The 21,626-nt window shown below is 34.6% G+C and overlaps 1 protein-coding gene across 2 annotated transcripts; it reads right to left on the bottom strand.

Annotated features, from left to right (window-relative positions):
* Positions 1 to 2,082: 2,082 nt before the first annotated feature.
* On the bottom strand, positions 2,083 to 16,704 carry LOC123551395 (uncharacterized). Of its 2 annotated transcripts, XM_045340309.2 has the most exons (5): positions 16,550 to 16,702; positions 15,522 to 15,603; positions 11,020 to 11,195; positions 4,104 to 4,181; positions 2,083 to 3,126 (listed from the first exon to the last, which is right to left on the bottom strand). In XM_045340309.2, exons 2-5 carry the CDS (start codon positions 15,526 to 15,528, stop codon positions 2,452 to 2,454), a joined length of 936 nt encoding a protein of 311 aa, XP_045196244.2. In that variant the 5' UTR covers positions 15,529 to 15,603; positions 16,550 to 16,702; the 3' UTR covers positions 2,083 to 2,451. The 2 variants fall into 2 exon arrangements, with proteins under 2 accessions (XP_045196244.2, XP_045196252.2); XM_045340317.2 differs by lacking the exon at positions 4,104 to 4,181 and having other exon boundaries at positions 16,550 to 16,704.
* Between the last annotated feature and the right edge of the window lie 4,922 nt (positions 16,705 to 21,626).

The raw sequence follows: 21,626 nt of genomic DNA, 5'->3' as shown, positions 1-21,626 counted from the left end.
CCCTGCTCCCGTCCTACCTTTTAACCTTGAATTGTCACTGAAAAAGCATGAAAATCCTGACTATGAACATTGACACCTGTCAAAATAGAGTCTGTTTTATATAAAATTCTATATGAAATACCTGTGGTTTTGCGTGCTAAAGTGTGGCACGTGGCCTTTAACTGTTACCTGTTGTTATCATGGGTTGCATACACACAAAAGAATTTGAATAGCCGCGGAGCAGGGCTTTAACTCGCATCCGCTGAAAAAATCCGGATATCAAAAACTCGCTGCAAGGTTTGTATCATACTCACCACACCGCTGGCTACGGGCATTCATTCGATAATTTCATAATGTATCATGTCTGACCATTGAGTCACACAAACCTTGCTAAGACTAGCCATTAGACTAATAATAAAACATTTGTGACAAAAGTTTCATATTTTTGTATTTTTTCTTCTATCTCATAATTATAATAATGTCAAGTGCCAGTCTATTTCATCGATATTTTTTAAGAGAATTGATTGTAGTAATATCATAATATTATGATATTACAATCATATTAGATTTTTGACAAAGGTCAGGCCAGATTTTGCAAAAAGAAAAAAAAATGAAATATCCATATTTCATACTCAGAACAACTATGTACTGAAATATATAATGACTGTAAACTGCTCATCAGGACAAAAATGCAAAACTCCGACATTCCTGATCTCTAATGCCTCTTAGAGATTTATTAATTACATGCCTATCAATTTTCGTCTAATTTCAATAATATGGCAATTAATATGTAATTAAATGATGCTAAATACTTTTGCAAAAGTACCAAAACCTTTACTTTTTTCTAATGATATCCACATGAATAAAAAACTGATGACTTTTTTGAGAATTGAATATGACCTCTCATGACCTGGCCTGGCCAGGCCCATGACTGAATTAAGAACATCCCCTTGCAAACTTTGACACAGACCTCGCATTTTCTTATATATCATTCACATATAGTAAATGTGTTTCACGTTAACTGGCGTTTGACATCGGATTTATTAATTTTTACCGGAAAAAAATATGATATTTTGCTAATATTGCAGTTTTTTCTATTCTTTTTTTATTTATTATCATCTGAATGCTTAATTAATAATTGAATTTTCAAAAATACCTAACATTATTCGTCAGTGAGAAGGGAAACACAGCAATGGTGTCAAAAATAAGTTTGTTTCTACATGCCGCGGTTACTGTTTAGCTGGAAAATGCAAAAATAAATAATATAATTTTCATAATCAATAAAACTAAATAGGATTTTCTGATTATCTAAAACACAAATAATCTGTATTATTAGGGCACATAATTTATATTTTTTAGAATATCTTAGATAATTACTAAGTATTTCTGTACATGTATGATATACGTGAACATGGGCCTATGACCTACTGAATATTGGCTGTGACTAAAAAGTTAAAAACAGATCTGGTGCACCTGAGATGTATAACATACTTCGATATATACCGGATTCGAGCGATTTGATTTTTTTTTATCTTTTTTATCTTTAATGTATGTATTTTGCATTCATGGTAATCCAAACCCTAACCTTTAGTCAGTATATTATACATTCTATACACTAAATGCGAAAATTTGCGCGTTTATTTTTCTTTTTGCCGTGCGCTCCGATGATAATGATTTGTGGCATGCGCAGAACGACTGCACCAGATTTGTAATGAGAAACATCGATGAATATGACTCCTGCAGAATTATAAACAATATCACACTTCGATTATGTAAAATTGCTATCGCGGCATAACACTAAATTTCTCTCACTTCATTTTATTGGGCTAAATAATACACACAGAATTGCGTATATATAACTGTGAAGCTATTATCATAATATATAACATTCTTATATCATATAACTTATAAGTGTTTTCATCACTGAGTTCTTTTTATTGAATTTAAATTTTTCCGCGATTGTGACCATAGGGGAGTTCGAACCCACACTTGTATTTAATTAGTTAGCGTCTTCCGTAACGCAATTGTTGATGGTTAAGATCCACACATTGGAAATTGTTGCTATCAAAAATGTCATCAACTAAATCATTCTGGCGATTTTCATTTTCGTTTTTTTTTTCAGAATATTGCCAGGAGTGAGATATGCTCAGATATACAGCTATCACACTGTTGAAACGTTAATGTAATCTAGAAACAGAATTAATAGTTCTGTATTAGCATTGATTTCCTCCTTATCACTAATTTGGCACGACTGGTCCAGCACTGTAACACCATTTTGTTATCCTTAGACATCTGCTATCATCAAATACGTATTTTTGCAATGACAGTCGAAGTTAGGAAAACAATGACGTAAAGCAACGCTTTCTCCAACATTTTCATTTATTGTAACGCAGGAAAAGCTTTGTCTCGCAGAAGGCGTGTACATACATATTGTACGAAAGTTTAGCACACAATAAAAGGTGTGAATACAACTCATATTTTTGTAATGAATTCGGTATTGCCTGTAGATACATAACGCCCTTCAGTTACAACTTCTCTGTATGATGGCAAGTCTCCTTCCAGCTCCTCATAAGACGGAGGTGGTCTTTCATCAGACTGTACTTCCGGCGATCTATTCGCTCCATTTTCGGTTGATGTCACGTGATTAAATGATGGAGACAATCTATCTAAGGATGAATCAGGAGAAATGTCTCTGTTATCTTCGTTTGGAGATACTGATGATTCACTCGGAGCTGATGGTTGCTGCAAGGTACCATGATAAATCTCAGGGATGGGAATTGAATAAAGAACACCTCTTGAACGGTTTTCTCGTGTAGCGTTTGGATTATCCCTAATTAATCGTTCCATTCGATTTAATTCTTGTTGAAAATAAGCTGAGCTGTTGTCAAAACCGTAGGTGTTAAGAAAACTACAACACTGACACCAAGCAATAATATGCAAGATAATCAATATAAGCACTAAAACGAAACTTACGACAGCATATTCAAGGTTCGCATTTTCATACGCTATGTCATACGAATTTCTTTGCAGTTTGTTTTCTACTTTAATGCGATCTGTTGTTTGTGACATCCCCCATATACCCGATATCCCAACTCCAAGTATCAGTGAAATCATCAAAAAGCTGATCACAACTGACATCCAGCAAGCCTGTCAAATAAGAAACAATACGGCTGGGATTTGCTATTTAGATTATGTGCAGTTAATTAGTAAAACAAACTTTGAAAGAGTAGTCCTTAATAAAGGCACTGACCTCCAGATCGTACGAAACAAAAAAAAATGGATTTTGCTGTTTAAATTATGAGCAATTAATTAGTAAAACAAACTTTGAAAGAAATTTCGTACAATTTAATTCCTTAATAAAGGCACTGACCTCCAGATCGTACAACAAAAACAAAACAAACAAACAAACAAAAAATGAATCAGAAAATCATTGCTATATTTCTAAAGAAAGCCATTTAAAACTTAGTTACTGACAGCTTATATGTTATGGAAACAAATAAGAATAAGTTGTTTTTACTATTTTTTCCATTGAAAATTGAAAACTGCCTTAATTATAAAGATCTATATTTAACAATTATGAATGACGTATTTCTCCGTGGTGTATTGGTTCATAATGCAGGATTTTTTTATTGCCGCGGCGGTTCAGGTTTGATTCCCGACTCGGGCATTAATTTTCTTGATTTGACATTTTTAAGATAGTTTAGAAACAAAAACTCATGTTCTGACCAAAATTCAATTTTAGAGAAATATCATTTATAGCCAAAGATTTTTGTAACAAGCATCTGTTTGCAATCTAGGCTCAATTTTGGTCGGTCTTCGACTTAATATAATTATGATTGTGCTGGGAGTGAAGTTTTACATCAGTCAAATCAGTTTACATCTTCAATTTCAGGTCAGTAGATAAATGAGCCTTGTGAAATCAATGCAATAGTTTTTAAATGTTTAGTTGGACGTACATTCATTCATTCATTCATCCATTAATTCATCCATTCATTCATTCGTTCATTCGTCATAAATATGTCAAAGATATCTATTCTTTTTAATATTTTAAATTCATTCATTCATTCATTCATTCGTCATAAATATGTCAAAGATATATATTCTTTTTAATATTTTTTATTTACCCAGCTCTGAATATTGTCACGTGACATGCTCCTGTATTCGCAGTACACGCACATATTGCAGCATGACGACACGATCGACTGAAAAAAAGAGAGACGAAATAAGATGAAATTCGAGCTTTAAATAAATTTGCTTAAATGTCTAAAGTCAATCCGCGTGAGAGGCTACAAAAGATTTCTAACGACCGTTGACAGTCCATGCTTGCAGGTATATAATCTCATGTCTATAAACCTTCACAGCTATAGATAGATAGATTTATTTCTGCATGAAATGTATACAAAACATGGTAAAATAGATATCAAAACATGCATGTAAAAGGACATAAATGAATTGAATATAATACCATATTGCCATGTCAACTACATTATACACAAAGGATAACACAAAAAAGAGACAAATATGTCTCTTATTTCCATTGTGGTCCTTATAATAATAATTACAGTTTGACAAAGGAAGACATTGTTATCACAGTTAACATTATACTGAAAAACTTGTGGAAAAACATTTACAATATCGTATGTCATAAAAAGTATCACAATCAGGCAAATACACCTAATAAAACTATTGCCGATAATTATTGAGCTTAATTGTAGTCTAAAATGAAATCACATTGGATAAAAATACTAACATGAAATAATTGCAATAATGTTAAAATGCATATATCATTGTGCAAAAAGGTGCTCTTTGATATTGACTTTGAACTTATTATAGGACTGAATATCCCTTATATGCTGTGATAAATTATTCCATAAGGAACAACCTTTGTACGCAAAAGATCGTATGCCAAAACTTTTAACCTTTGGAATAGAGTATCTGCTACTATCAGCAAAATTGAAATTAGTGTTTAATTGTTTTCCTGTAGCTGTAACTCGGAATCTAGTATTGTAAATATGAACAGAACTGGCCAAAACAAAATTTTCTTCCATAAAGAAAGGAGCCATATGGGAAGAAATTTTAAAAACATGGCAAAGTGTCTTAAAGTCAACTCTGTTGGCAACCGATAGCCATCCTAAAGAGGAAAAATGTGCTTTGTCAATATGAGACCTACAGTCTAAGTCTGAAACAAATCGTATGAGTTTATTCTGAGAGATTTGCAACTTGTTTCTGAGCTCTTGAGTAATTGAATAAAACCATACTGAAGAGGCATAATCAAAAGGACACTCAATAAGAGAATTTACTAATAGATTTTTAGTGTGCAAGTTGAGATAGTCTTTTTTTCTGTACAAAAAATTTAGCCTAGAATTAACTTTCTGTATAACTGACATGACCATAGACTCAAAAGTTAAACTTTGATCAATTGTAGCACCCAAGTATTTCACTGAGCCTTTCGACTGAATCGCATGTCCATTACAAGTGACATTTAGATTACGTTGCGATTTTAACCTCCCCCTAGATCCAAATAATATAGCTTCGGTTTTGCCCAAGTGTAGTGAAACTTTGTTACAAATGAGCCACTCACTAACTGTTTCTAGTTCTGAACTGAGTATGGATTCATTTTCCTCTTTATTTTTTCCAGAAACTAAAATTGCAGAGTCATCAGCATATAACAACAATTTGTGTTTGACTACAGCTGACATGTCATTCACGTAAATTAAAAACAAGAGAGGGCCAAGGATGGAGCCTTGAGGCACTCCACAAGATATGTTAGCATAAGATGAATGCGTCCCTGTCACATCTACAATTTGGCGCCTGTCGGACAAATATGAAGAAAACCAATTAACAGAAGATTCTGCAAGTCCAAGAGCTTCTAGCTTTATTAAAAGAATGCTGTACAGTATCAAAGACTTTTTGTAGGTCGATTAGCACCATGCCAACAAAATGAGATTTATCCATTTGAAATCGTATAAAATCTGTCAAATGTAAGATATCAATCAATAAGTTAATAATGTGTGCGATGGATGAACAATAATTTCACAGGAATCCTTCACAAATCTTGAGGGAATACCATCAAGTCCAGTGGCCTTTTTTGTACCAAGAGATTTAATATATTTTAAAACAGTACTTTCAGATACAATACCAAAACGGAATCTATCTGGTTTCTCTCTTTGATGAGTACAAATTAAAAACAAAATTCCTACCAAATTTATCAAGGACCTTTGGTAATTTTGCAACAAGCTTACTAGCAATAGAAGTATAAAAGGAATTAAAACGTTCAGCAACCATCGATTTGTCAAAACACAGTTCATTATCAATAGACAAGCCAATATTACTAGATGATTTATCTTGTTTGGACGGTAGACCCAACTTTTTAAGATGATTCCATAAGGATTTTGAGTCATATTTGTTGTCAAGAACATTTCTAAAATAATCTTTTTTGGCCTTTGATATACAAGACTGGGCTTTGTTTCTCGGAGTTCTAAAGTTATGTAAATTTTCTTCAGATTTTTCTCTTTTGTATCTGTAAAAAGCTGTATCTCGATCTTTAATGCTCTGAAGAACTTCAGCATCAATCCGTTGTTCAGTACGTTGTTTCATACGGACATTTATCAAAGGAGCAAAAGTATCAAGAGCTTCTAAAAAAGTGCTTTAAAATTATTCCAATCTGTATTTACATTATCACAGAACAGGACTTTATTCCAGTCAGAACCTTGAAGATGTTGCTGAAAAGCTTCCTTATTGTACTGTTTAAGAGATCTTAATTCAACAGTATTATGTTTCCCAATGTGGTCATGAGTAACTTTCCTAGTACAATATATAATTTGATGATCACTAATACAACAATCAATAACACCACATTGTGATATTTTCTGAGGATCTGATACAAGGACAGGAATAATGACTGACGAGGAATCTGAAGAAATTCTGGTAAAATCTTTAATCAGTTGTGTAAGACTAAACAAGCTACACATAGATTTAAAGGGTTTTAAAAACTTGCAGTTACTCTTTGTGGAAACATTAGTATTAAGATCACCTAAAAGTATAGATTCATGAATGTTAAAAGTAGAACAAGATGTTCATATTAACATTATAATAGTTTGACTGTTTGGGTGGTCGGTAAAGTACACCACATAATATGGGCTTCGTCTTTGGAAGAAGAATGTCTATAAATGCTGCCTCCAAATCAACGTGGTTCAGATCTTCACGGATATTAAAAGCAATGTCTGTTTGAATATAGATACAGACTCCTCCCCATGACGATGTCTGTCCTTACGATGAACAGAATAGTTTTCTATGGCTATTTCTGAATCAAAAATGCTGTTGTCAAGCCAAGTTTCAGAAACACATAAACAGGCACAATTAGACTCTTGACTATCAGTCGAAGTTCATCAATTTTTGGCAAAATACTTCTAACATTGAGATGAAGAAAATGAAGGCCTCTCTTTTTCAATTGTGAAAAATCCAAGGTGGATGGACCTGGACATGGGTGAACATCTCCACATAGTAGTAAAGTTGAGGTGATCCACTTATATTGGCAACAGTTTGAAAATGAGTTTTTTCTGTAATATCCCCTCGTTAATTTGTATGAAGGAGCAACGAATTGTTCATAAAAAACATGTTGACCATAGGATATTGGAGAACGAAGAAAGTCGTCATCAATGCAGAACGAAATTGCATTGTGTCCGAAAACATATTCATCCGGATATAAGTGCAGTTTAGAATTGTCATCACTGAGTCTGCTTATGATAAAGAACACATGAAATACGACTGTTAAAAGTAACCTTGTGTGAATCATTCTTCGAAGAACTGGTAAGTAGTTGCTGGCTATATGTATATCTTTAAAAAAATGTAAAATTAGAGTTGTTTACAAATGACTTCCTAGGTCAAACACCACCAATTTCCCATGAACAGACAGATACATTTCAATTGCAACAGAGTGTCACAGTGGTCCGATATTACTAAGGCATGAATATCGCGCACGGTTCTCACTTCGTCCAGGGTAAATATTCAAGTCGGAGAGCGTTGAGCCGTATACGGATGAGCTCTGTGACAGACTGAAACAATTCAAGCAGCGACAAATATATTTCATAGACTATAATAATATCTTTTGCTTTGTAATCCTAATTGAGACCGTCATACTGCCCTATTGGAACTGAAGCACCTCAGTAGTTTACAAGCTGATTAGACAGAATTGTTTTCATTCTTCTATCCACAATTTAGTCACAGTGGTCTGATATTACTAAGGGTTGTAATATTGTAAACGATTCACACTTTGTCCAATGTAGTTTTTCAGTTTTGATTGTTTTGATCCGTGTAAGGACAAGTTTTTCCGTGTAAAGATAAGTTTTCGTGTAAAGATAAGTTTTTCCGTGTAAGGATAAGTTTTGTGACAGACTAAAACAATTTAACAAGCGCCAAATGTATGTCATAGGCCATGTATATTAACATTTCATATGTAAAATTTCAAATTTTGTCAAATACGAGACCGTCATCCTGCCCTAACCGCTGAAACGATTCGGCAGCAAAGTACCTGTATTCACAATATATTTTCATTGCTTTATAGCGATAAACACTTTAATCACAGTGGTCCGATATTACCAAGGCTTGTAATGCATCTAGATCTCCATATACCAATGCGCTTAGTACTGCAGAGATCTCTAATACAGCCGCTAACTATACCAATACGCGCCTCTAAAAAATAAAACACTGTAGTACCGATACGCGCAGCGCTGTAGAGGACTCCAACTAAGTCACAATTAAAGTATACCAATACACCCAGTACTGCAGACATCTATCTAACACAGTCGCCAGATACACGTAAACCAAAACGCGCCTCTAACAAACGCTCAAACTGTATTAGTACGTCCAGTAATACAGAGATCTCTAACAAACTCTGAAACTGTATTAACACGCACAGTACTACCAGAAATCTCTAAAAAAAACTATCAAACTGTATCAATACTCAACACAGTATTATAGAGATCTCTAACAAACTCTCAAACTGTATCAATACACACAGTACTACAGAGATCTCTAACAAACGCTCAAACTGTATCAATACACAACACAATACTATAGAGATATCTAACAAACTCACAAACAGTTCCACATAGATCTCTAACAAAGTCTCAAACTGTATCAATACACACAATCCTACAGAGATCTCTAACAAACTCTCAAACTGTATCAATATGCCAAGTAGTACAGAGATCTCTAACAAACTCTCAACTGTATCAATACACACAATCCTACAGAGATCTAAACAAACTCTCAAACTGTATCAATATGCCAAGTACTACAGAGATCCTTAACAAATTCTCAGACTGTACCAATACATACAGTACAACAGAGATCTCTAACAAACCCTCAAACTGTATCAATACGCACAGTACTACAGAGATCTCTAACAAACTCTCAACTGTATCAATACACACAATCCTACAGAGATCTAAAACAAACTCTCAAACTGTATTAATACGCCCAGTACTACAGAGATCTTTAACAAACTCTCCGACTGTACCAATACATACAGTACAACAGAGATCTCTAACAAACTCTCAAACTGTATCAATACGCCCAGTACTACAGAGATCTTTAACAAACTCTCAGACTGTATCAATACATACAGTACAACAGAGATCTCTAACAAACTCTCAAACTGTATCAATACGCACAGTACTACAGAGATCTCTAAAAAAACTCTCAAACTGTATCAATACACACAGTACTAAAGAAATCACTAACAAACTCTCAAACTGTATTAATGCGCACGGTACTGCAACGATCTCTTACAAACCTTCAAACTGTATCCATTCGCACAGTACTACAGAGATATCTAACAAACTCTCAAACTGTATCAATACACACAGTACTAAAGAAATCTCTAACAAACTCTCAAACGTTATTAATGCGCACAGTACTACAGTGATCTCTAACAAACTCTAAGACTGTATCAATACGCCCAGTACTACAGAGATCTTTAACAAACTCTCAGACTGTATTAATACATACAGTACAACAGAGATCTCTAACAAACTCTCAAACTGTATTAATACGCACAGTACTACAGAGATCTCTAACAAACTCTCAACAGTATCAATACACACAATCCTACAGAGATCTAAAACAAACTCTCAAACTGTATCAATACACCCAGTACTACAGAGATCTTTAACAAACTCTCAGACTGTACCAATACATACAGTACAACAGAGATCACTAACAAACTCTCAAACTGTATCAATACGCCCAGTATTATAGAGATCTTTAACAAACTCTCAGACTGTATCAATACATACAGTACAACAGAGATCTTTAACAAACTCTCAAATTGTATCAATACGCCCAGTACTACAGAGATCTCTAACAGACTCTCAAACTGTATCAATACACACAGTACTAAAGAAATCACTAACAAACTCTCAAACTGTATTAATGCGCATAGTACTACAGCGATCTCTAACAAACTTTCAAACTGTATCAATTCGCACAGTACTACAGAGATCTCTAACAAACTCTCAAACTCTATCAATACACACAGTACTAAAGACATCTCTAACAAACTCTCAAACTTCATTAATACGCACAGTACTACAGCGATCTCTAACAAACTCTCAAACTGTATCAATACGTACAGTACTACAGAGAACTCTAACAAACTCTCAAATTGTATCAATACGCACAGTACTACAGAGATCTCTAACAAACTCTCAAACTGTATCAATACACACAGTACTAAAGAAATCTATAACAAACTCTCAAACTGTATTAATACGCCCAGTACTATAGCGATCTTTAACAAACTCTCAAACTGTATGAATACGCACAGTACTAAAGAAATCTCTAACAAACTCTCAAACTGAATCAATACGCCCAGTACTAAAGAGATCTCTAACAATTTTTTTTAAAGCTATACCAATACGCACACTACTGCAGAAATCGAAGTTCCGTATGGGCATTGTTACGATCAGGTTTAAGTGCGTTTAGTATAAGCTTGACTTATTACTAAAATACAAGTAAATAAATTAAGGCAAAACGAACCATTACACCAGCGATCATCGCCCCACCTAAACAATACGGAAATGTATACTCCGGTGCTGACTGGGCTATTGCTAGACTTCCAACAATGATACAGACAAGTGAGAGGAGCACAATTACGGTTGAAGCTATACACAACCGATTCATCCGTTTGTCACGTTCTATGTCGACTGTTTCATCTAAAAAATAAAAATGAAACCATTTTCAATCAAACAAAAATATTTATAGGTCGGTTAAATTACTAGAAATAATGTATGAACCTTAAACTAGTTCCAGCATAACGTTTTATTGATGATTTATCAGCTTTTGTTACTTAAGGCCTAAAACGAAATCCAAGCCAAACTCTAAAAATAGGTGATATTAAAGGGCAGCTACTTTTAGATTTTAATTAAGCAAAGTATTGCAAATTTATTTAAAATGATACCAAATATAAATATCATTTCTTGCGTGCATTACGTAATAAAGCAGTTCAAGAAGCATTTAACTAATAATTGTTGTAACTGTTAATTAATTTCGGTCAAATATTGATGCTATTTAGTCCCCCTCCATCTGCAGTGACATTGTGAATACATTTTTGTTTTACGAATCCCATATGAATGTATTTTTTATCTTGTTTGTGACTTTGAGATACACATGTTTGGTGTTCAACCTTACTCCAATGCCGACGAGTTTGTATTACAAATATGTGCACCAATATTCTAAATTTTGATACCCCGAGACGGTAAAAGACTAAACGTAGCCCACTAGCACTTGCAAGAAATCTTACAATATCTTTCAAATTTTGTTACTTTTTCAGTTTTTCAAAGCAAACATAAATGTGCTATGACTTTTTTGAGGACATTTTTTTCTATGTTTCATTTTCTTACATACGAAAATGTTTATGTTTGAATTAGTCTTCATGCTATTTATTATACGAAGACGCCGATCGACAGTGTTCGCCTGAGAGAGAATTGTCATTTGGCTGTATAATGATATGTTTTACGGCTATTCAGTAAATATATATTTAATTTTACGGGTAATGTAATTAAATCCTTCTTGAATGGCTTGCCCAGTCAAGGTCAAAAACTGCCCTGGAAGAAAATGGCATTGCACGTGTTATACCCTACTCCTAGGTATACTACGAGAACCATGGTTATGAACCAAAACAATATACAATGTACTAGCCCATTTCAGTCGTGCATTCTCTCCTAAAAGGTGCAGTTCAGAAAAAGGACACTACGCATATTGAACAATGGTTAATTTATCTTTCATCATGCACCAGTCACTTTTCATTAATATTTCTTACCGCAGAGATACGCGCATTTTATGCATTCGTCAACGTTATATTAGAGAAAAACTTTACAGTACCCTATTCGATCTTTTAGCTTATGTTACTTGATGTAATTACAAGTCCGACTTGAACACTTTATCTCCCAACCTAAATGTTTGAGTAAATCATTTAGGGTTATTATCTGGGGTCTTTGGGGTCTCTGACCAAGGTATTGTTGAGTAAATAATGTGACTATCTATGTCATTAAGAGGGATACAGGCAAAGTCATTTTAAATGGTTATTATGCTTGTTAGACAGCCCTGTTCAATGATATTAAATCAAGAGTCACTAAGAATTTAATTTGATAACGCCAAAAAGTACTGACAGAAACGACGCTTTTGTTGGTGCGAGACATTTGGTAACACTATAAATGTCTTATAATTGTTCTGAAAAACGATATCTTAGAGTAGACTCGTACCTACGTAAAATATTTTTACGCCTGTGCTCGTTAATTATTATGTACATTGTTTGTGCAAGAGAGCCCGGCATATATACAAAGTGTTATTTTTATCAAGTTACCTATTTTCGAAAGATATATTTTATCTATTAATATATATAGTAATATTTTACAATTTAAGAGTAATTTACGTATTTTATGCTTATGTGTGAAGTACCGCTTTTGTATATTTTACAAACATTCGCATTAGCTTTTGAACCTTTTGAAAGACAGCGTTTGCACCGATAAGATTTAAACAGACAGACAGACAGACAGATACTTTATTCACCCAAGGTATATGATATACAACATGAGGATATGCAATATGTTTTTTTTTTTTTTGTTTTTTTTTTTTTAACAATGTATTGTTTGTTCCGGTAGCAGTCAACAGAATATAAAATATGAACTATTAAATTAGCAGTATACACAAGTGTCAAGGGGGAACTCATAGAATTGTATCTCATAACTCATTTACATAGGTGCAAATTACTTGTAATCTTTCTATTCAAGATTATATCTGATCATTTCTGGTTCATTAACACACATATTTAATTATAAACACATGTATACAATGCACTAATAAGCAAAGTTATTTTACTATAGTATGGGTAACTATTTCTTGCGCGGAGTAGACGAATGACAAATGTAATTAGGTCTGTGAATGAGGACACATTTACATATGCACGCAAAAAAACAGAAAAAGTGTTTTTACGTTGCTATATTTAGACTGTAGAGTTAAAACAGGTAAAAGTAGTGCTGCGAATGTCAACAACTGGATTAACTTCTTAAGGTAGGCAATGTTCTTTCTATAAATACTAGCGTCTACTTTCTGAGTTTTGTATGATCGGGTGGTACTTCTTAAAACTTAGCTAATATTACTCTTATTAATTTACAAAAGTCAGCTAATTTAGATTCATCGACGGTCTGCATAAATGCTCGCAAAGAGTGATCATAATCGGTGAAATTACAGTTTTTTAAGTAAATATTTCTCTTACTACTGAAATAATCGCACTTAAATAAATAATGTTGTTTATTACCGATACAACATAAGCACCTAATATCACAACAGTTGTGTCCAGAATAAACAAACACTTTAAGTCAGATCACTGTTTTTAACGATTGTTTTCCTTTCAACATTTCCGACACGTAGCTATAGAGTGACAAAAACTAAATAATTTAGAATAAAACTGACCAGCAAAAATATTCGGCACTTTGACTATTTTCTCTTTCTACCATTTCAGACGAATTCGCACCCGCGGTACGTCTCTTAACAATCTGACTAAAGTACATATCCTATTACGCTACGCATAGGATCTGAGAACGACCTATTCATTGCCTCGTTCTGACGACCCTTCCGCTAGCCAATCAGTGCCTAACTTACAACATCTTGCAAATCTACCTGTAGCCTTGACTTTTGATATTTATAATTCTTATGTTGTAATTTATCAGATAGCCGGTTAGCTCAGTCGGTAGGCCACTTGCTTTGAAAGCGAGGGGTCCCGGGTTCGAGCCCTGGAATGATTGCACATTTTTCTTACTCTTTGACATTCGAACAAGTCGTCTGATTGGATAAAATAAAAATAGCAATACTGGAAATCCAAAATATACAGAAGACGAATGTGAATGGGTCGTTCTCAGATCTTCGTTTAGAAGATCAAGTACTTCAGTCAGATTGGTCTCTTAATCACTTATTGAAAATTTTATGCGCTTCACTTCGATTCACTTTTTATTGGCTTTGTGGAAAAAAAATCTGACTCGACACTAGATACTTAAAGACACATATATTGCAACTTTTGCTCCAGGTTGTACGCATGGACTGTTAAATTATTTGTTTGTCGTGTTGTCATTATATTAGCATGGCAAATTATTGGTTTGAAATGAAAAATGAAATTATTAAAACAGATTTGTTTAATTGTTTTCATGTGTATTAAGGGGGGTTTTGGGTTTACACCGTATTTTCAACACTGCATTGCAATTTATTGCAACTCGTATTGGTTATTTACTGTTATTCTATATCTATTTTATTTATCCAATCGTGAACGTTTATTTTGCAACACGTGACCGTACAATATATTACCATATTGGACGCATGTGCGTACAGAAATATCTGTATTTTTTCCGTATTTGGACGGTTCGACAGTCCCATGTTAAACATACGATAAAGCCCGAAATGCGTGAAAATGTTCCGAATGTAAATCGCTCTATGTCACAGAGTTTGATTATGCGTCTTGAAATACAGAAAAGGCAGAAATACAATATTCAGTGAATCATATTTTTTAAAATAAAATAAAATAATATAGAATAAAAAGGTTATTTAACATTGTACTGTACAATACGAGATACATCTGGACGAGTACCCAGCTGGGAAAACCATATTGAACTCGCCTAGCGGCTCGTCCAATATGGTTTTCTCAGCTGGGTACTCGTCCAAATATATCTCCGTATTGTACAGAACAATTTTAAATGACCTAATAGTACATCTTCTCAACATTGACCGAATATCTGACCGAATACCGATTTTTACCAGTAGCAGATAACCGAAATGCGCTAATCCTGGGCTGTTGACAAGCTAAAAAGTTATCACAGTGCATGATACATAATTTTTTAGTAAATATTTTCCACTCTCTAAGAGTGGCAGAAAAGGATGCTTAATTGAAACAAATACAACAGTTTATGACAGTGGATAAGATAAGAGTCCGAACAGGGTACTGGACTTGACAGAACACCTTGAAGGAAAATAAATGCATAATAAAGTTTTACCTGCCATTGTTATAACAGTCTATAGAAATCCAAATCCAACTGTCCGGTACTGTACCGTCCGGTCCGATACAGAGCGTGCCATCTGAAAACATCAATATGTTGTAAAGGGACTAACCCGCACATTTTAGGCGTAAAATAATTTCTTCCAAAAATTCATAAAAATTGAGTACTCTGAATATGACTAGTGGTACAAACCTATTGACATATTAAGATTTTTGCAAGATATTCTTATAAACAACCAAAACTATTTTGCAGAAGGTAGTAAACCGTTGCAATGCTTTTGAAATAATAAAGAAATTTTACATTCTTCTTGCATTTTTACCAATATCTTACTTTTATTTTCAGTGTCATATATACTTTCAGTGCCAAACTTGGTGGAAATTAACATGTGGAAAAATTTCATCCAAACTGGGCGAGTCGATAGGACTGAAACACAGAATCCTAAACAATGTTGTCGGGGATGTCGAAAATTTTATTTACGTAAACCCCAGCAATTTGAGAACAATATAATTTTTGCTCTATTTTCATTGAAAAGGATCTATGGGAAAGCAATCAGAGTTAGAGGAAATGTGATATGAGCCGCACCATGAGAAAACCAACATATAGTGCATTTGCGACTAGCATGGATCCAGTCCAGCCTGCGCACTCGCGAATTCTGGTCAAGATCCATACTGTTCGCTTTCGAAGCCTATTGCAGTTAGAGAAACCGTTAGCGAACAGTATGAATCCTGACCAGACTGCGCGGATGCGCAGGCTGGTCTTGATCCATGCTGGTCGCAACTGCACTATGTTAGTTTTCTCATGGTGCGGCTCAAATATACTGTCTTATTCATCGAGAGTGTTATCAGCTGTATTTGTCACGATAAATCAACATTTAACTTAATTACAAATTGTTTAAGTACATCAACTAAACGCAGGTTTCTAAACTTGTGCTGAAATGATCTACATTATATGTAATAACTATTATCATCGGAAAACGAAATAAATAGACGATGGTTATTTAATAATTCTTTATGTAAATGGCTTACCTGAAATAAATATTTTAACCAACGTATCCTCGACCTTCCTTGAGAAATATTCTATTTGCAGTGTAAACAAACATTCATATTAAAGAAGTATAGATAAAATTGTAAATATTCTCAGGACATGGTTTATTTACTCCGCAGTGGCGGATCAAACCTGTAGTTAACCAATCATATTCTATCCCCTCCCTTTAGTTTAAACATGGTTTATCAATAAAATCCTACTCTGTACACATTTTTATCAGGATCTGACGCTATTGTAAATGTTAAAATGTTAGACATGTCCTAGGATTATGTTCGGTTGCATTAAGTTATGGGCTGCATCTGGAATTCTTTGTTTAGGCCTGTCTTAGCTATCTATGAGCGACATTTCTTCACACGCGAGAAAATCGTGCAGACTCATGCCTTATATGATATTAGTGTTTAACCTTTAGCCTGCTGACGGCAAGTGATTATGCCTTTGCGACCAGTGCAGACCAAGACCAGCCTGCACATCCTGCTCATGGTCTGCACTGTTCGCTATTTAGTCTGTAAATTTTCAGTGAACACCCCTTCAAATGATAAATAGTATTGCCCAAACTGAATGATGGACTAAACCATTTTAGAAATTTTGCAGGCTAAGGGTTAAGAATACCTAGCAGTGTAGGTAAAATGTTGTTTTTTTTTATGAAATTGTGATGACTTTACACCATGCGAATTTTCATAAATTAAAAGCTTGTCAATTTCGAAGATGAACAATAAATGAATGTCTGCGTAAAGTTTTACAGGAGGGTGTATTTGTATCGCTGAATGCATATCGTACATGTTTAATTAGACTCAGAATAAGTCCTAACATATCTCGTGCGTAAGATAGTTCATATAATAAAACAGTTTCTAACATTTAGCCTGCTGGTGGCAAGTGATTTTGCCCTTGAGACCAGTGAAGACAAAGGCCAGCTTCAGGCAGTAACTTTTCAATGAACATCCCATTGAATAATAATCGGTACTGTCCAAACTGAATGATGAACCAGTGCATTTTAGAAATTTAGCAGGGTAAAGATTAAAGACAGTTTCGAACCAAGACCTCGAAAAGCTATTTTACTGGTCACTTGTATTTTTCTTTGACAGATTGCACAGAGAGGCTGTATTTTCAATAGTGACTGCCATATTGACTGAACATGTCAACCCTTACCCTGCTGAATTTCTATAATAAACTGGTCCATTTTTCATTTTGGACAGTACCATTAACTACATGTATTAGAAGAGATGTTAAAAAAATGACTGAATTGTAAACAGTGCAGATAATGATCAGACTGCACGGATGTGGAGGCTGATCATGATCTACACCGGTCGCAAAGGCACAATCAATCGTACCTAGCATGATAAAGGTTAGGTAACGTGAACCTATTTATTGCAAATAGTTAAGAAACCAATTGTAGCAGATAGAAACAACTTTGTCCTTGGGATTAACGTCAAGCGGACATAGTTATGGGTCATTTGTCGAATTTCCAGATTTTCTTGGTAGAGAAAGACCTGAAGACTCAACAACAATTTTCCCTTCCTAATCATTTACCGCTGATAAATCTGAAAGAAAGACTATTATATCACTGGGATACTTGTTATTAAAAGGGCAAAACGTGATAATGGGAAAAGTTCTTATAAAGTAAACAAATCATAGAGCCGTTTGATTTTTATCTCGACTATACGAAGTATGAAGAGCTTTCCTACTCGAGACGGCGTCGGCGTCGGCGTCAGCGTTCTTCCGCGTTCGCACCTTGGTTAAAGTTTTGTTGCAATTTCTCTTTATCTTTGTTAAATATTTTAAGTTTGAAGCAAATCCATCAAGTAATAAATTATTACTTGATGGATTTTCTTCAAACATGAAATATTTGTTTCTCATTACCAACCATATCATATGGCACAAGGTCATAACTCTGGCACCAATATTTCATGAATTATCCCCCTTTTTACTTAGAATTTCAGGTTAAAGTTTTGGTACACTTTCATTTTATCTCAGTTATTGCTAAATGGATTTGATTCTTAACTTAAATTGTTTGTTCCACATCATCACCATATCATATGACACAAGGGTCATAAGTCTTGCACCTATTTTTCATGAATTATGCCCTCTTTCACTTAGAATTTTATGTTTATTTTGATACATTTTCACTATATCCCTGTTATTTCAGAAGGAATATGATTCAAACTTAAAATAATTGGTCATCATCACCACCTACATTATTTGACACAAGGTCCAAAACTGTGACACCTGTTTTTATGAGTTATCTCCCTTTTCACTTAAAATTTCAGGTTAAAGTTTTTATGCACTTTCACTCTATCTGTATCTCTATCTCAAACAGATTTGATTCAAACTTTAAAAAGTTGTACCTCATCATCATCCACATCATATGACACAAGGACAATAACTCTTGCACCAATATTTTTAGTTATCCTTCTTTTTGCTTAAAATTCCAGGTTAACCATTTAATGCACTTGCACTTTATCCGTCTGTCATTATCAGATGAATTTGATTCAAACTTAGAATCATCACCCACATCATAAGGGCCGTAATTCTTGCATATATATTTTATGAATTATGCCCCATTTTACTTAGAATTTCAGGTTAGCTGAGGGGCACTTTCACTATATCCAGTTTTTCCAGATCCTCATCCTCATCATATGGCACAAGGTCAGTCACTCTGGCATAACCATTTAATGAGTTATATCCCCTTTTCACTTAGAATTTCAGTTTAATTTTGATGCTTTTTATATCTCTGTTGTTACTAAATGGATTTAATCAAACTTAAATTGGTTGTTCCGCATCATCACTCACATCATACAACACAAGTTCGATAATGCTGGCACCAGTACGTTCTGAGTTATGTCCTCTTTACACTAATAGAATTTCCAGTTCAAGTTGCGATGCATTTTTGCTGTATCTCCAGTATTACTAAATAGATTTGATTCAAACTTAAAATAGCTGTTCCAGATCATTAGCTGCATGATATAACACATGGTGCATTATTTTTGCAAAAGTTGTCCATAAATTATGTTCCTTTTTATACTGATTTAATGTTTTGAGACTTAATCTATTGTCCAATATCGTCACCCACATTTGAGTCATTAAACACTCCAGTGACAGCTCCAGCTTCCTCAGATGTAACCAATATCACTATCCAGCATCGAAATAGTCGAGTGCGCTGTCTTCTGTGACAGCTCTTGCTAGTTCAGCTGTAGAATTGAAGGTAAAGTGTTTTCTACATAAAATGATATACAAAAAGTAAGGCAAGTGAAAAAGTTTCCCATTTGATTTGTTTCTTTGTTTTGCATTTCAACCGTTTTTTAATTGTGTTTCAGTTCTGCAAAGGCGGAAAGTTAGCCTTCCAGTGCTCCTGTATTCTGTACCAAAACCAGCATATGTTATCCGCAAGCAAATGCCAACTTCACCACATAAATCAGAGTTAAAGGATGAATGTTTTCATACATAATGTCTTTTATCAAATCTTTACAGGCCCGGAGACCGATTTCAAGACCCCGCGATCCGTAGATCTGTGCTGTTCCTGCGGTTGCCGCGCTTCAACTTAATTACCACATCTAAACTACAAATTTAGTACTACAGCTAACAAAAATAACGCAATTATACGAATGCAAAATCGTAACAATTTATATTAAAATAAAAAAGAAAATAAATTTTGAAAGGATACCTATGTATTGTACTAAGTATTATGCTCAAAAGGTCTGAACACAAAACTTTTTATTATAATAATTATACCTAAGTAGCTATCTCGTGGCAGAAATATGCCACCATAAATTAGGCTAAAATTGTGACTAGAGTGATAAAAGTAAACGACGCGCACAGTACTACCATATTAGCCCCCCTTTAACACATTGTGCTCAGCTGTGCTACAAACTCGCTAATGTTGAATTACATTCCTATGACGGTTGTTCAATACTTTTGGCTATACGAGTGACATAAATTTTCTCTGGCGGACAGACGGACGGGCAAACAGACGCAGTCAAATCTATATCCTCCAACAATTTAAGCGCAATCGTAATGACACATTTTCAGATTTTTTTGTGTTAAGACAATCTCGGCAGATTTTGAAACTGGGTAGTTTTGGCTCAAACACTAAGTGTGACGAGGTCAATTCATTGAGGGGAGAGGTGTTTTAGTGGTTAAGGTGTCGGCCGCACATCCTAGGGATCGTGGGTTTCAGCCCTTCTTGGATCATGATCACGCCTTCTCATAAGACACCAGTACTGGTTTTCCAGAGAAGCGGACTAAAGAGTGGTTGTGGCAACGTTAAATGTCGCAACGCCGCTAAATGTCGCAACCACCGTTAAATGTCGCAAGGTTGACGTTAAATGTCGCAATCACCGCTAAATGTCGCAAAATCGTCTGCCGCTAAATGTCGCACCTTTAACGTTAAATGTCGCAAAAAATTGCCCACCGTTATATGTCTCAACACCAACGCTAAATGTCGCACTTCCTAGTTGACACTATGACTATCAATTCCTTGTGTATATTTACTTTTTTGAGGGAAGAAAAATTAACAGGTTTATGTAATACAAATAATTATCTTAATGATAAGTGCTGTTACGTATAGCAACAAGAGGGCCTTCTTGACCCTAGATCGCTCACCTCAGTTCCACACCTTGCTTGAACAGTCACGCTAGAAAAATATTTGTGAAATTATTTTGTAATAGGGCCAGTGTTTTAGGACAGAAATATTCTGAGGTTTCTTCTAACTAAATACGATTTGGTAATAGTGTTGTATGTGGGGGTTGGGTATGGGTGGGGAACGGGGTGAATATCGACACAGAAATCTAAGACACAAACACACAGCACCAAGACAATTAACAGAAAATATAAATATTGACATTGACGTGGGGGCGGGGGGGGGGAGGAGGGGTTGCTATGTGTGGGTAGGCGGAAAAGTAGGATAATGAGGGGAATGAGACTAAACCAAACAATATTAAAGTAAAATAATATCAAAATTCCCGCTTTAAGAATGTACAGAGGGCAACATAGGATCTTTCTCCGCCATTGAAGCTTGATAGTTACCTTATGACTTTAAATGTAAACCTCCAAACAAAGAAATAG

This window comes from Mercenaria mercenaria, chromosome 15, assembly GCF_021730395.1.
Source record: "Mercenaria mercenaria strain notata chromosome 15, MADL_Memer_1, whole genome shotgun sequence".
NCBI lineage: Eukaryota > Metazoa > Mollusca > Bivalvia > Venerida > Veneridae > Mercenaria > Mercenaria mercenaria.
This window is presented reverse-complemented; position numbering and strand designations above follow the sequence as displayed.

Coding starts and splice junctions, on each gene's coding strand:
- LOC123551395 (XM_045340309.2), bottom strand. Junction 4,182..11,019: donor CGATGATCGCTGGTGTAATG/GTTCGTTTTGCC, acceptor TCTTTTTTTCAG/TCGATCGTGTCGTCATGCTG. Junction 3,127..4,103: donor GTGACAATATTCAGAGCTGG/GTAAATAAAAAA, acceptor CTTATTTGACAG/GCTTGCTGGATGTCAGTTGT.